The sequence below is a fragment of the Danio rerio genome, chromosome 21 (genome assembly GCF_052040795.2).
Source record: "Danio rerio strain M-AB ecotype USA chromosome 21, GRCz13ab, whole genome shotgun sequence".
NCBI lineage: Eukaryota > Metazoa > Chordata > Actinopteri > Cypriniformes > Danionidae > Danio > Danio rerio.
The window spans coordinates 15,241,488-15,255,869 of NC_141041.1; the positions used below are offsets into that span (position 1 = coordinate 15,241,488).

At 36.4% G+C, this 14,382-nt stretch overlaps 1 protein-coding gene across 4 annotated transcripts in view; it reads right to left on the minus strand.

Annotated features, from left to right (window-relative positions):
- Window positions 1-14,382, minus strand: part of whrna (whirlin a) — a 189,986-nt gene that overhangs the window by 55,643 nt on the left and 119,961 nt on the right. For 2 of the 4 annotated variants that reach the window (XM_087300944.1, XM_087300942.1), the window contains exon 5: window positions 4,905-5,113. In XM_087300944.1, coding sequence (XP_087157070.1) covers window positions 4,905-5,113 — 209 coding nt within the window. Of the gene's footprint in view, window positions 1-4,904; window positions 5,201-14,382 lie in introns of all 4 variants that reach the window. The other 2 variants (XM_087300943.1, XM_087300941.1) reach the window with 1 other exon arrangement.

Sequence of the window (14,382 nt, forward strand, 5' to 3'; positions counted from 1 at the left end):
TTTGTCTTTTGGTTTCATTTTGACACTACGTTATGTTGTTTTGTTTCTTTTTGTCACTTCTTTTGGTTGTTTCATGTCATTTTGTCATTTCATTGTGTTGTATTGTTTTGTAGTTTAGTTTCTTTTGCTTTGTCATTTCATTTCGTTTTGTCATTTAATTTCGTCTTGTCTTGTTTCGTTTCATTTCATATTTAATTTTCAGGAAAAATGCACATGCTGTCATGGCAATGCTAATAAAATGATGCCTCTAAACTTATTCACTATCAATAAAATTTTGGTCTCAATAATATGTTTATCTAAATTGGTTTGTGCTTTTAAATCAAGAATAATTTAGGTTAGTTACTGAAAACTCAACAAAACAAACTTACTAAAAACAAAAATCAAAATTACTTTACATACTTAACAAAATAAAAAATAATCATTACAAAATATTTTCTGGATTTAATTTTTAATTTAAGTCAAGTGCATTTTCAGTTTTGAGTCCAGAATTTCCATTTTGGTGCATCTCAAATGACAACTTTATAAAGTACTTGCAAATTTCTCAGTAATCACAAATTAAGCAAGTAACACTAGGTTAAACATCAAACTTTGAAGCATAAATACTGAAATAGTATTTTCTTGTCTAGTTTACTTTAATAAACTATATTTGCAATGTTTGTTCTTTTGTTATACGGTGTGATTCTCTGTTCAAATGTGTTTATATATTGACCACTGAACTGTAAAAATCAACAATCATTCCACACAACTGATTTCCTACACATTGTACTGCTACAGTAGCTTCATTTCTCTCCTATTACAGCCAGTTCTGCAACTTTTCAGTATAAAAAAAACTGTTACTGCAACTTATCAAGCTGTCAATTTTCAAACTGACAGTTACAAACACTTCCTCCTGCCGGTTCTGTCCTTGGCTTTGACTGGAGCTCGCAGCCTCGACCACCGCAAGCTGGATAATAAGCTTTTTTATAAAATGCCACCTTGCATTTTTCCCCTGGCATGAGAGCAGAGCGTCGGCTCACCTCATCAGCTCACCTCCATTAAAGTGAAGATCTGAGCACTCACACACACACATTTATACTCTCCAAGCAGGCCACAAAAAAGCAGCAGTGTCTGGAATAATCCCATCAACAGACTCTACGATTTACAGTCCTAGCAAATGCTTTGCAAAGATGCTGATATTCAGAACAGTCATTAAGGCTCAGCTATCGTATAATCTCCTCTTCAAACAGTAAATTAAAACCAAGCCTAATAGATTCACCTCAAGCCTAATTGAATTACTTTGGCTTAACAGTACAGTACATAGCTTTTTGTATTTATTAGAAAAAAGCAACATTTAGTCACACTAATATGACATAATTTGCTATTTAAAGTACCTGTGAAATCAAAATCAAAGTTTTTTTTTGTTTGTTTTTTTAAAATGCAGGTTGCGTACAATGATTGTATGAGGATTTGCTTAAAAAACCTAGATAGTGCGGTGAAAGCAATTTATTTTGTAAAGTAAAAATGAGCAAATGTATGCGCCAGGGGTTCATTCTTCATATTTGGATTACTCAGTTAGCTGGATTTCATTATTGACGATTTGACACGATCCAGGACCATTTAATTGTTTAAAAGTGGTGGGCTGTTATTGGCGTTAACGCAAGACTCTTATAGCATGATGAAAAATCATCGCCGTTAATCTATTCTCAAAGTTGGGTTGGGAGTTGGATCTGTTCTACGCAAGCTATGATGACTTTCACCTTTATGTTTAAGGGCAAATCTATACCTGACCGGTGAGCCGTCTGACAATAAAGTGCTCTTCTGAATCATATCAGCAGGACGCCCTTCTGGATCTTTCACTTACTTCGAAGACACTACTGACAACGCTTACATGGACATCTGTAATATAGTTATTTGCCTTACACAATAATATAATTAAGGTGCTTACGGAAAGTGCTTTCAAGTAAGAGTTTTCAGTAATTCTGAGTGACTATAACTGCAGTTCAGCAGTTTCACATTTACTCATGAACATTTCATTCATGCCCTCGTGACAAACCGGGGAATTAGACGCAAATAAGGAGTAAGGACTGGTGGAAGCGTGTTATGGAATTTAATAACGCTAGCCAAATGGAAAGTAAAACTTTCGTATTTCACTATGTGTGTGTGACCTCCTTTACTGACAGCCGTGTGTGTGGATCTTGTCGAAAAATATGACGAAAAGTCTTACATGACGTAATAGTTTGATTGCAGTGTTTTCTTCAATAATGCCACTCCATATGCATACTCCACATGGCTTAATTCCATTTCTGTTTAGTTCAGTTATGACTTTAGTCAGAATGAGGTAATCAAAAAAAAAATTATAATTTAATAAAATAAAATAAAACTTCAAGCTTATGTAGGTCTACAGTTCAAAATTCATGTTTAACTGAATAAACATTTAGTAAACATCTTATTAAACATAAATTATTTTCATCACCAATTATCATAGTAGAACAGTTTCCTCAAGCAGTTTGTGATGTATTTTGGAAACAAAAGATGACCCCCTGGTCTAATGGGCTACCTAGCTTGAGAAACTCGTTCTTAAAGACTTCTATTTAGTCATTTCACCCTTATTTGGGTAGCAAACATATCCTGAATGCCTTCGGCAGAATTCAAAAGAGCCAGTTTAATATCGATTAATCTAGATTAATTCCAAGATTACAGTGAGATTAATCTAGATTAATAGATTAATCTAGATTATATATATATATATATATATATATATATATATATATATATATATATATATATATATATATATATATATATATATATATATATATATGCATGCCCAGTAGGGCATGATTCTGGCTAAAACGTGAATTACGAATAATTTTGCTTAAAATCAAGATCATGATTTTCTCACGATTCCATAGATGTAAAATAAAGGTTAATATGAGTAGGCTTTTGTTATTGTTAATTCTCAAACATATTGTCACCTTGGAATTATAAGGTTTTCTGCGTTCTGAATGATTTTGAGATAATGAGCTTCAAAGTTTTTGCATCCCACATTTTTTTTTTAAGTCTTAAAATGTAAACAACTTATAAAAAGCATTCCATATTGCAAATAAGTTGTATACATATAATTATTTGTTTATTAATTACGTTTATTAATATGGATTTTTTAGATACAAACGTGCACTATTTAAGGTATCAGCTTTGGTACAATTTGTGTATGATAATAGACATGCACATTGTCTATTTACAACCCAAGCTCATTCTGGAAATGTAGCCCCGCAGACGATTCTGGAGACTGCGATTTTGTCCGGAGGTATGAATGGGCGCATTTAGTTTTTCTCGAGCAAACGCTATGGGGCGGTGTGACGCCGCTCCGCTCCTCCTCTTCGTGCTCGCCTCCGTGTAGAGGGCTTTCCCGCTGTAACCAGTTTGTCCGCTTAGCTCACAGCATTATGTCGGCGGAGCGGAGGTCCGGAGGAGGAGGAGCCGGCCACGGGGATGACCGGGATCGAGTCCGGGGAAGAGGGGTTCCAGAAATCAGGTAAGATGAAAAACAGAGTCCAAAAAATAAGGGCGAGAACGCGGCGAGATTTGAAAATGCAGTCAAAATCAAAGACAAGGGCTTTTGCTTTTTTTTTCTGGACGGCTTTTGCAAATCGTCGCTTGGGTTTAGGGAAGGAGGAGGAGGGCGGCTGGGTTGGCTGATTGGCCGGCCGCCCTGTTGATCGTTCAATCGTTCAGCCAGTCAGTCGGACGGACGGTTACTCCACAGCGGCCCCTGGCGACTTTTCACGCGAGAGCAGCGCGGGCGCGAACGGCGCGTGCTCCCAAGAGGCGTTCGAGACACGAAAAAGCGCGCACAGCGGCCTCTCGCGGATCCGCGAAAACAAAAACTGCTTGAATACGTACCTCCCGGGACGTATTTCGCGGTCTGCAGAAACGTCCGCAGGGCTATGTTTCCACAAAAAAACCCAGGTTGTCTATTTAACTGTTTTTTTAAAGAAATAATAATTTATGCAGTCATGCATATGTTTTGACAGCTGATATGTCGGTGACTTCATGCTTCGCAAATGTTGCAGACGCCTTTACCAATATCAAAAGCTTTTAGATGCTAAATTAAAGCCAGTTATTCCTTACACTAATTAGGAAATTTAAATATGGGCTACTATAAAAAAATCCATACTAAATGTAAATAAAAGTGTACACATAAAAGTGTAAAGCCTGCAGCCCACAACAAAGGTGGAAAGTTATTGTGCATCATATTTAACAAACCATTTACTATAAATTTAATGTCATTTTGCTCATGGATAGTTTAATATTAATCAGATGATGTCATTACGCTGCTGTGCTGTGCCAATCGTTGAATTGCTGATCATGATTTCGAGGATCGATAGATCTGTCCTTCACAACACACGCAGCGATCTCAGATCAGTTCATCCAGACATTTAAATCTGATTCACGAACTTGTTTAAAGAAAAAAATTAGTCAGAGATCATTTATCAAGATTAAAAGATCCAGGATCTGCCAAATCATCATAAATAATTAAGCGCTCTATGAAAAACGGACCATAAGGACAATAAGGCCTATATTTTCAATGTTGAATTGACAGTTTCAGTACTTTTCACCCACCCTTTTTCACCCTCAAATATTTCCCAAATGATGTTTAACACAATAAGGAATTTCTCATAGTATTTTAGATAATATTTTTTCTTCTGGAGAAAGTCTCATTTGTTTTATTTCAGCCAGAATAAAAGCATTTTTTAATAAAAAAAAACTAACATTTTAAGGTCATTATTATTAGCCCCATTAAGCAATATTTCTTTTGATTGTCTGCAGAACAAAACAGTTATACAATGACTTGCCTAATTAATTAACCTAAGAATGCATACCTCTGAGGTGTAGCATAAGTTTGGGATGTTTTTCTCACTCACCCAGTGACGCTGCTGCTGGCCGAGCTGTCAGAAATCTGTGAACTGGCGATCCACTTGGTTTCTCCCACTACAGTTCTGGTGTGCGGCAGCCGTCCCACGTCCTTCACCGTCATCATGAGGTGGTGTGAAGACTTCAGCACTCGGACCGCTTCATCATGTGGGATGCTGAGGAAACTCCGTCCGTTCACCTCCAGGATCTGATCTCCCACCTGTGGACAGGACGGGGGACACACAGGAGAAGGTGTGTGGGCTGGTGAAGGCAGAGCGGGACGGGATGAGGCTGGAGACGGGACGGTCTGGGCATCCAGAAGGCGAATAGAGTGGTTTGATCAGGTCAAATTTGTGGAAGGTTTTGATGAGATAAACAGAGAGTCAATTATGATGATGGACGGAAAAGAAAACAGCCAGAGACAAACTCGTCATAAATATGCATGAGAAGCTGATGAAGAGAATACAGAAAAATTCAGAAATATGCCTGCTGCAAAATAATAACTGGTGTTGAAATGGATAAACTGTAGTCTAATGTTTCAAACGCAAACGTTAGGAGAATATACAATGGGGAAAATAAGTACACTTCATGATTTTATGGGAATAATATTTTCTAAAGGAGCTGTTGACATGGAATGAAACCAGATTTTGGTAAAAACCCAAACAATACAAACGTAAAAATCAAACAAAACAAAAAGAAATCTGTAAAAAAAAAAATAGTTACATTTAATAACAGTGGAATGACACAAAGAGAGAAAGTCCTGAACTGCTAAAATGTATTTAATACTTTATATAAAAGCCTTTTTTTCTGATAACAGCATAAAGATGCCTGTCATTTGGAGAATGAAGTCACATGAATTGCTCAGGTGTGATTTCTTTTCACAGACTTCTACAGTGTGTAAATGTCTTGATGGTTCTGTGGGTCTCGTTGATCAAATTTAGCTTTATTTTGTATTTTCTATTGGAATTAAGTCAGGTCATTGGCTGAGCAATTTTACAGCTTGATTTTCTTTCTCTGAAAGCATTTAAGACTTTTCTCGGCTGTGTTTTAGATCATAGTAATGCTGAATTGTCCACCCTAGTTTCAACTTTCATCTGTAGATGTTGGAGTGAAGCAGCTAATATTCATTTACAATGACAATGGGTTGCTAAATAATTACTGAGAGTTTTTAGCTGCTGTCTGGGCTTTCACTGCCTTTCTAAACCTCCCTTTCTTCATATGTTCAATCATTTTTACCTGTATCGCTTAGTTTTAGAACACATGACTTTATTTGTATACTTATTAGTTTAGTTTTTTTGGTTGACATCAACATTCAGTAAAAACAGCACCTTTAAAAATATGTTTTTTTTTAGAAAAATTATGACATGCTCAATACTTATTTTCCCTGCTGTATGGAAACAGCACTTTAAGAAACTTCTAAAGAAAATAATCTGACCAATGTACTTTTTCAATATGTACAAATACTCAGAAATTATTTGTACAGGTGTTTATGAATGTATTTATAAAAGTACATATGCATATTTTTTTATTTGGATGTATGTTTTTTTATTTGTTAGTTTACTTATACTGTTTGGGTTTTTAAGACTAGCCTGCAGCTCTGCGCAAGAAGTTTGGCCAGAGGAGAAATGGTCATGCCCAACTAAGCCTGGTTTCTCTCAAGATTTTTTTTTTGCCACTAGGTTGCTTCGTTTTGGGACTTATGGAGCTGCGCATTGATGGATTTGCTCTTTAGTGTTTGAGCTTTCAGCAGTGAAAATGAAACCACACTTAACGGAACTCTGAAATCTGGACTGACACAATTTCAATGTACTAGAACTTCTATGTTAAGCTGCTTTGACACAATCTACATTGTCAATCAATCATCAATCATTGATGGAAAATCAACCTGCATTTATTAAAAACATAAATGTAAACTGCAATAGAGCTGAAAATATAATATGAAAACTTACATGAATCAAAAGTTACTATAGCAACTACAGTTGGTGAAAGAACAGAGTTAACTAAATAAATAACTTCATGTAGGAGTGTTAAAAATTACTAAAGCTAAACCAGTAATACAAGCAGCTGATGTACATGTCTAAAATAAAATGAAAAAGAATGCTGAAAATATAAAAACAAAAGCTAATTTCATTCATTTTCCTTCAGCTTAGTCCCATTATTTATCAGGAGTCACCACACTATTCTGGCATTTGTTTTATGCAGCGGACACTCTTCCAGCCACCAGCCAGTACTGGGAAAAAATGCTAATTTTGTATTATTCAAATTTAATACATATTTATGATAAAACTATATTTATTATAAATAAAAATATTCTGCATAAAAGATTATTCCAGAGCTTTCCTATAATTTATTTTCTTCTGGAGAAATTCTTATTTGTTTAATTTCAGATTTTATTTTATTTTTTATTTTTTCATTTTTAGAAACCATTTTAGTGTTATTATAATTATTATTAACATATTATCAGCCCACTTAAGCAATATGTTTTGCTTAAAAAGCTTATTTTATATTATTACATTTGCAACAATACTTATTATATCTTAATATTATATTAAGATTCCTCTTTTTCATAATAAAAATATATTGTTTTTGAAGTTCAATAAGTGACTTAATATATCAGTGTAAAACATTTAAATGCACCGAACACCAACATGCACTTAATCTAGGAAAAAACAACAACATTTGAATAAACAAATAATAATAAAGCAAAAACCAGAGAGAATTTATTTCTTTATTTTTAGTCCTCTGCATGTTTCTGAAACCAAAAGATTCATTTTAGATGGCAAGCATGTAGTTCTGCTTTTAATATAAGTGCAATACATCTTAATTCAGCTTCATTTCTCAATATGGGATGAAAAACTGTACAGTTTTAGAAAAAAAGACATGCTGTAGCTTCAGTTTAATCCTGTGCTACAAAAGTGGTCCATATACATGGCTCAGACAGTTTTTCCTCATCTCCCCCATTTATCCTCCCACTCGCTGATCTTCTCTTCATCTTTTTCCCTCAGCTTGTCACACATTTATCTCCCTCAACGTTTCCTCTTTTGTCAGTCCGACTCTGCGTACAATATTTCCATTTCTGAAGCTCTTACTATGGGATTAAGAGGGTAAAAAATAACTAATAGTTCCACAGTTGACTGATTACATTAAGAATTGCTAACTTTTTTGTACTCCAAGTTTTCTAAAATGTTATATTTAAATATGCATGAATAAACAGGGTGGCACGGTGGCTTGGTGGTTAGCACTGTCGCCTCACAGCAAGAAGGTTGCTGGTTCAAGGCGTTGTGTGTGTGAATGTGAGATTGTATAGGTGTTTTCCAGTACTGGGTTGGAGCTGGAGGGGCATCCGCTGTTTAAAAATGGAATAGTTGGTGGTTAGTTCTGCTGTGGCGACCTCTGATGAAGGACTAAGAATAAGGAAAATGAATGAATGAATAAATAAGAATAATAAGGACTCTAATTAAAAGTGTGTTAAATTGCATACATTTCTAATGCTAAAATCTGAACACAGGATAAAGTATGTGGTAAAATACTGCGAAAAGCTAAAAAAATAATAATACAATGACAATCTGTTGTAGAATAAAATGTAGAAATCTTTCGAATTTATAAATGAATCCACTTATAAAGTTTTATATGACAAATAGGCCGTGAATTGCTTTTATTTTGGTAAAAGAAATAGTTAGAAGTCTGATGTTTAAAAATATGAAGGGTCACTTACTCTCAACACAGTTTTTTCCTACTTTTTACAAAGTACCGTAAAATGTCCTACAGTATGTTGTAAAAACAACTCTAATAAATAGAGTACATAATATACAAATAGAGTGAGAGTAAATTGCCTTTCATTGTAGGACATTTATTTTCATGCCATTTATTTTATATGAAATTATGAATATTATATTTTTTCTACATGACTTGTCAATCTTGTCGAAGGACAACAAAATGTATTTTTATAAGGGTTCCGAAAAAGTTCAATATGTAAAACATTGAGGCAAAACTTAACTGTAAACATAATGGGCTTCGCAAGGGTGTTCAGTCACATGATCTTTAATGGCGTACTTTACTTATTACTATTTAAAAAAAAATTGCAGATTTAAAAATAGCATACAGTGTCACACAAAAATGTATCAAATTCTTTTGTTTTTAAAAAACAAACGACTGCAACTTACTAAAATTGCCACTTGTATAATAAGGCCTGAGGTATTTATTAATGATTTTATTTATTTATTTATTTATTTTTATTAATTAATTTCTCCTTCGGCTTAGTTCCTTATTTATCAGGGGTCACCACAGCGGAATGAACCACCATTCCAGCATATGTTTTAGGCAGCAGATGCCCTTCCAGCTGCAACCCAGTACTGGGAAACACCCGAATACACTAATTCACACACTTACTCATACACTATGGCCAATTTGATTCATCCAAATTCACCTACAGCACATGTCTTTGGACTGTGGGGAATACCGGAGCACCTGAAGGAAACCTACACAAACATGGGGAGAACATGCAAACTGCACACAGAAATGCCAACTGGCCTAGCCGGGATTGAACCAGTAACCCTCTTGCTGTGAGGTGACATTGATGACCACTGAGCCACTGTGGCGCCCTTATTTATTATTATTTTTTTATATAAGAGTTGTAATTTATTGAACTATGCTTGAGACAGTCACACCACACGACTTTCTTGAGATTTGGCTCAAAATTGTAAAAAAAAATATAATAACAGCAGTTTTTATAAAACAAACACTTATTACTCAGATAGAATTAAACAAAATAATATCTAGATATATAGTTGAGGACGTGCTGTCATTGCCTCTTACATTGTCCCACAACAACATTAAAATAGCGTAGATTAGTATACAATGCTTTATATTTATTTTTTTGGTCGTTTGACAAATTAGATTTTTTAAAGTAACACAATAGTTACTTTCCCAGGTAATTAGTTACTTTTATAATTATGTAACTCAGTTACTAACTAATTTACTATTTGTAAGAAGTAACTAGTAACTTCAACTAATTACTCTTTAAAAGGAACATGCCCAACACTGCTTATCAATGAATTTCTGAGATTTCTTTTCGGTTAGGCAAAGAATCCCCAAAAAAACCCCACCCTATTCAAAAAATAAGAGGTGCATTTTGCCTGTAGTGTCTCATCTTAAACTTGTCACAATACCAGACTGGTCTCATTTCTCTTAATCTAACTCTAATTCTGTTTTCATCACTAACCAGCTCTCTTTATGAATCAATACAGCTCTGCCTCTCTGAAGACGCTTGAGGGTAATTAAAGAGTGTTTGTGGTAATCATGTTATTAATAAATTATGCTGTTGATCAATTCGGACGTCATGCAGCTTTGTTTTCCCAAAGAACAAGAGAAGAGAGGTATTTGAAATCGATGCGGCTGATACAAGCTCTTGTTTTCCCTAGCGAAACACCGGATCATTAGTTCAGGTTTATCTGCTGCCGCTTCTTTCTTTTTTTGTCTCCGAGTATCACTCCAGAAGTGTTCAAGCACAGAGCGATGCAAGATACGGTTATTACAGGAAACACATCAAACCACACAGGAATGTAATAGAGAGCATTTCAAAAGACTTTACAGGAAGAGTTCACTGCGAAATGGATGTTCCTCCCAAACGGGATGACTTTCTGCTATGAAATGCCAAAGCAGATGTTCTTAACAATGCCCACTGCACACACTAGACTTCACAATGCATCACAGGTCCATTGGACATGCTTCAGCCATCTTTTTGTAAAACTGCAAACATGTCCTTTAACATACATTTATATTTGACTGCTGTTTCTAGTTAAAATGAATGCTATGGGGCAGTATGATGCCAACAACTTTTGGCTTTTGCCGCAACCGTATCACCCTGCAGCCCAAGACTGGCTCCTTACTGAAGCTAAGCAGGGCTGAGCCTTGTCAGTACCTGGATGGGAGACCACATGGGAACACTAGGTTGCTGTTGGAAGTGGTGAGGACAGCAGGGGACAGGATGCTTAACCTGCGGTCTATGTGAGTCCTGATGCCCCAGTATAGTGAATGGGACACTATATTGTCAGTGGACGCTGTCTTTCGGATGAGATGTTAAACCTCATTATTGTGAAACGCTTTGGGTGTATGGCCATACACGATACGTTACCAAAATGTCAGTGTTTGGTACCAATACCAGTGAAAATACATGAAATTAGTACCAAGCAAAACAAAACAAAACAAAACAAACAAACAAACAAGCACGGAAGCACGCACGCACACACACACACACGCAAACACACACAAATAAAAAAAAATTAACTTACCCACTAAAACAAGCAACATTTAAACAGTTTAAAGGGTTATAAGTCTGTTTTAATCTACTTTTCAATGTAAACATGCTTTTTATGTTAATCATCTTTTTTATGCTAACATAAAAATTCTGCTATACATCTTTATTTATTTATATTCTGTTTATTAGGACAGATAGAAAGAGCATCAATCATATTTTGTTCTTCAGAAAGTTCCTTACAATTGACATAATTCAAGTAATAAAAAATATTTAAATTTGATTTAAAAAGTAAAAAAAATTACAATTTATAATTTTGTTATTCAATTTAATTAATCTTTATTACTATAGTGCTTTGACAATGTAGCTGATGTCAAAGCAGTTTAACATAGAAGTTCTAGATTGAAACTGAATCTGTGCCAGTCCAGTTTTCAGAGTAGAAGTTCAGTTCAGTTCAGTTCAGTTCAGTTCAGTTCAGTTCAGTGTGGTTTAATTTTCACTGCTAAAAGTCCAAACACTGAAGAGCAAATCCAGTGATGCGTAGCCCCACAAGTCCTAAAACAAGCGAGGAATAAAACTTCACCAATTGATGAAAGTGAAGGAAAAATCCTTAAGAAACAAGTTTCAGTTGGGCACGATCATTTCTCCTCTGGCCAACCACTATAAACAACATAGGTCTGACATACATCTGTCTTACAGTAAATCAAGATAAATTTATCTGCGGAAGAATGTTTCAGCAAGTTAGGGCAGGGCTCACATTAACCGTCCTATCTGAGCATTTCAGCAGTGCGATGTAACTAAAATACAACACAAGCTCATTGTGAAAACGTACCCCCATCTACATTTCTGAAGAGCGTGAATTATGTAGGTACATCGGGCTGCATTTTGTCTTTATGACGAATGCTATGACGCCGCCAGTTCCTTTTCCTGCTACTGCTGACCGATTATCTCTATGTGGATGGCTCTTTCTGTTACCAGTTTGTTCAGTGGTTCGCTGCATACGTTGGCGGACTTGGGATATGTAGCGGAGTTGATTGCGATGGCAAGGTTCGAGTCTGACGAAGAACAGTTCCAGAAACCAGATAAAACAAAAGCAAAAAACAAAATAAATAAGTAAACAACAGGCTGAAAATATGGTGAAATCAACTTTTTGGTGGGTCAGTCAGTCATCAGTCGGTCGACAGCAAGCTGGCCATGTCAGGTATATTGCACCCTCTGGTGGATTTACGTAAGAAGAGGATGCACGAGAGAAATTTGCGATCATCAAAAAGCGGACACAGCGGCCTCTGGCAGATTTGCAAAAACAAAAACTGCAAGCAGAGGTACCTTTTGGAAACAAAATTCATTTGGCTATGTGTCAGAGTCATCATTTGAAACTTGTCAACGGATTGTTTTTATGTATATACAGTCATTGCTGCACATTTCAGTGAAGAACAGAACATATATTAAAACCTGGAAAACCTGGTGCCGTGTTGATTTTTTTTCCTTTTTCCAAGAACCAACTTGTTACCAAAGTACCATTTTTTTTCACAACAACTAGCCAAAATAGTGTCAATACTGGGCATAACGGTAATAAATGCATTTTTAATTATGGGGGCTGCACAGGGCTGCACGGTGGCTCAGTGGCTAGCACTGTCACCTCACAACAAGAAGGTTGCTGGGCTGAGCCCCAGCTGGGTGCTCCGGTTTCCCCTACAGCCCAAAGGCATGCACTATAGGTAATTTGAACAAACTAAATTGGCTGTAGAGAATGAGCGTGAGAGTGTATAGGTTTTTCCCAGTACTTGGTTGCGGTTGGAAGGGCATCCACTGCATAAAATATATGCCGGAATAGTTGGCGGGTCATTCCGCTGTGGCGTCTGCTGATAAAAAAAGGCACTAAGCTGATGGAAAATGAATGAATGAATGTAAACGGTGCCTTAATACATCATAAAAAACTAAGACAATGAAGCACTAGGACTAAAAACAAAGGGGTATTAATACAATGCTAATAGGATAACAAGGGGGCATAGACAATCACAAACTATGGTAACAAATGAAGGGCCCTGGCACAGGTACAAAAACACAATACAGGGAAGTAAGAATATTGGCAAAACCTGTATTTATTTTAAAGACTGAGCCAGAAAGAGAATCAGAAAGTAAAATAATCTTTAATAAATCCACCTGCAATCTAATCTCCATCATCTGTCCTGACCCGACCAAGCAGACATGCACGAGTCTGGATGAACATGGACACATCAGGAGAATATTATTATCCTGAAAAGATGAAGACAAATAATCCCCATGTTTGCTCGACAGTTCAATCTTTCCTTCTTTTCCCCAAATCCCTCCATCTCTCCTTTGCTTTGACCGCATTTAACACATCTGTAAAAGAACGATAGCGATTTATAGCCTCAAAGCAACCGCCAGTCATTCGTTTTCAATAAGAGACGTCGATTTCCGACAACATAAGAGACGACTTCATGCAAATGAGCAGCAAAGTAATGCTTTGACTGCCAATGAGAGAAAGTTGAACAGTCGACAAGAAGACTCAAAGGCCTCCAGAGGATTCATGGCTGTCAGTTCTAACGCCCTTGAGAGCGAACGAGTAAAAACGCTTGGCATTTGGAGGAACGACTGCCCTGATCACGCCACCGCTGACATTTCTCTGCTTCTCCACAGTGATGGAGGTGGAGGAAAAAGAAGTTGGAAGCAAAGAGGGATGAGGAATCGACTTGTTTTGCCCAATTGTCTCCGATATCCGGACAGCAATCACTTTTTGTTACCAGTCCAGGTCTGTGAGAGGAATAGCATCTGATCTGCTGCTACGTCAAACGTCAAAACGCGACGGGCTACTCATTCTTCATTTAGTAAAGTAGTTTAGAGGTGAAACTGGAAGATATATCTGTCTTAACACGTACAGTGTGCACTTTGTCTCCTTAAATTCCAGAAGACTTTTAGTTCAGTAGGTTGATGTAGTTCCAACTGAAAGGGAATATTGAGTAGGGGGTGGGGCTTTCTTTTTGTGCACCATTTCCTCATAGCAAACTAACTGTACCTCAGATAGCATACAAATGTGGGCCGCTTTAGCCAGTTATACGGCACTGGTGGTCTTCCTTCGGCCCAGACAAAATGAATGTGAGCCTGAAGTGGCCCACCTGTACAATGGCAAAAGGGGGGCCAAAGATTCTAATTCATATATATATAGGCCATTTAGGGCAAATATTTGGCACTTATGGCAAAATGTAATCTAATGT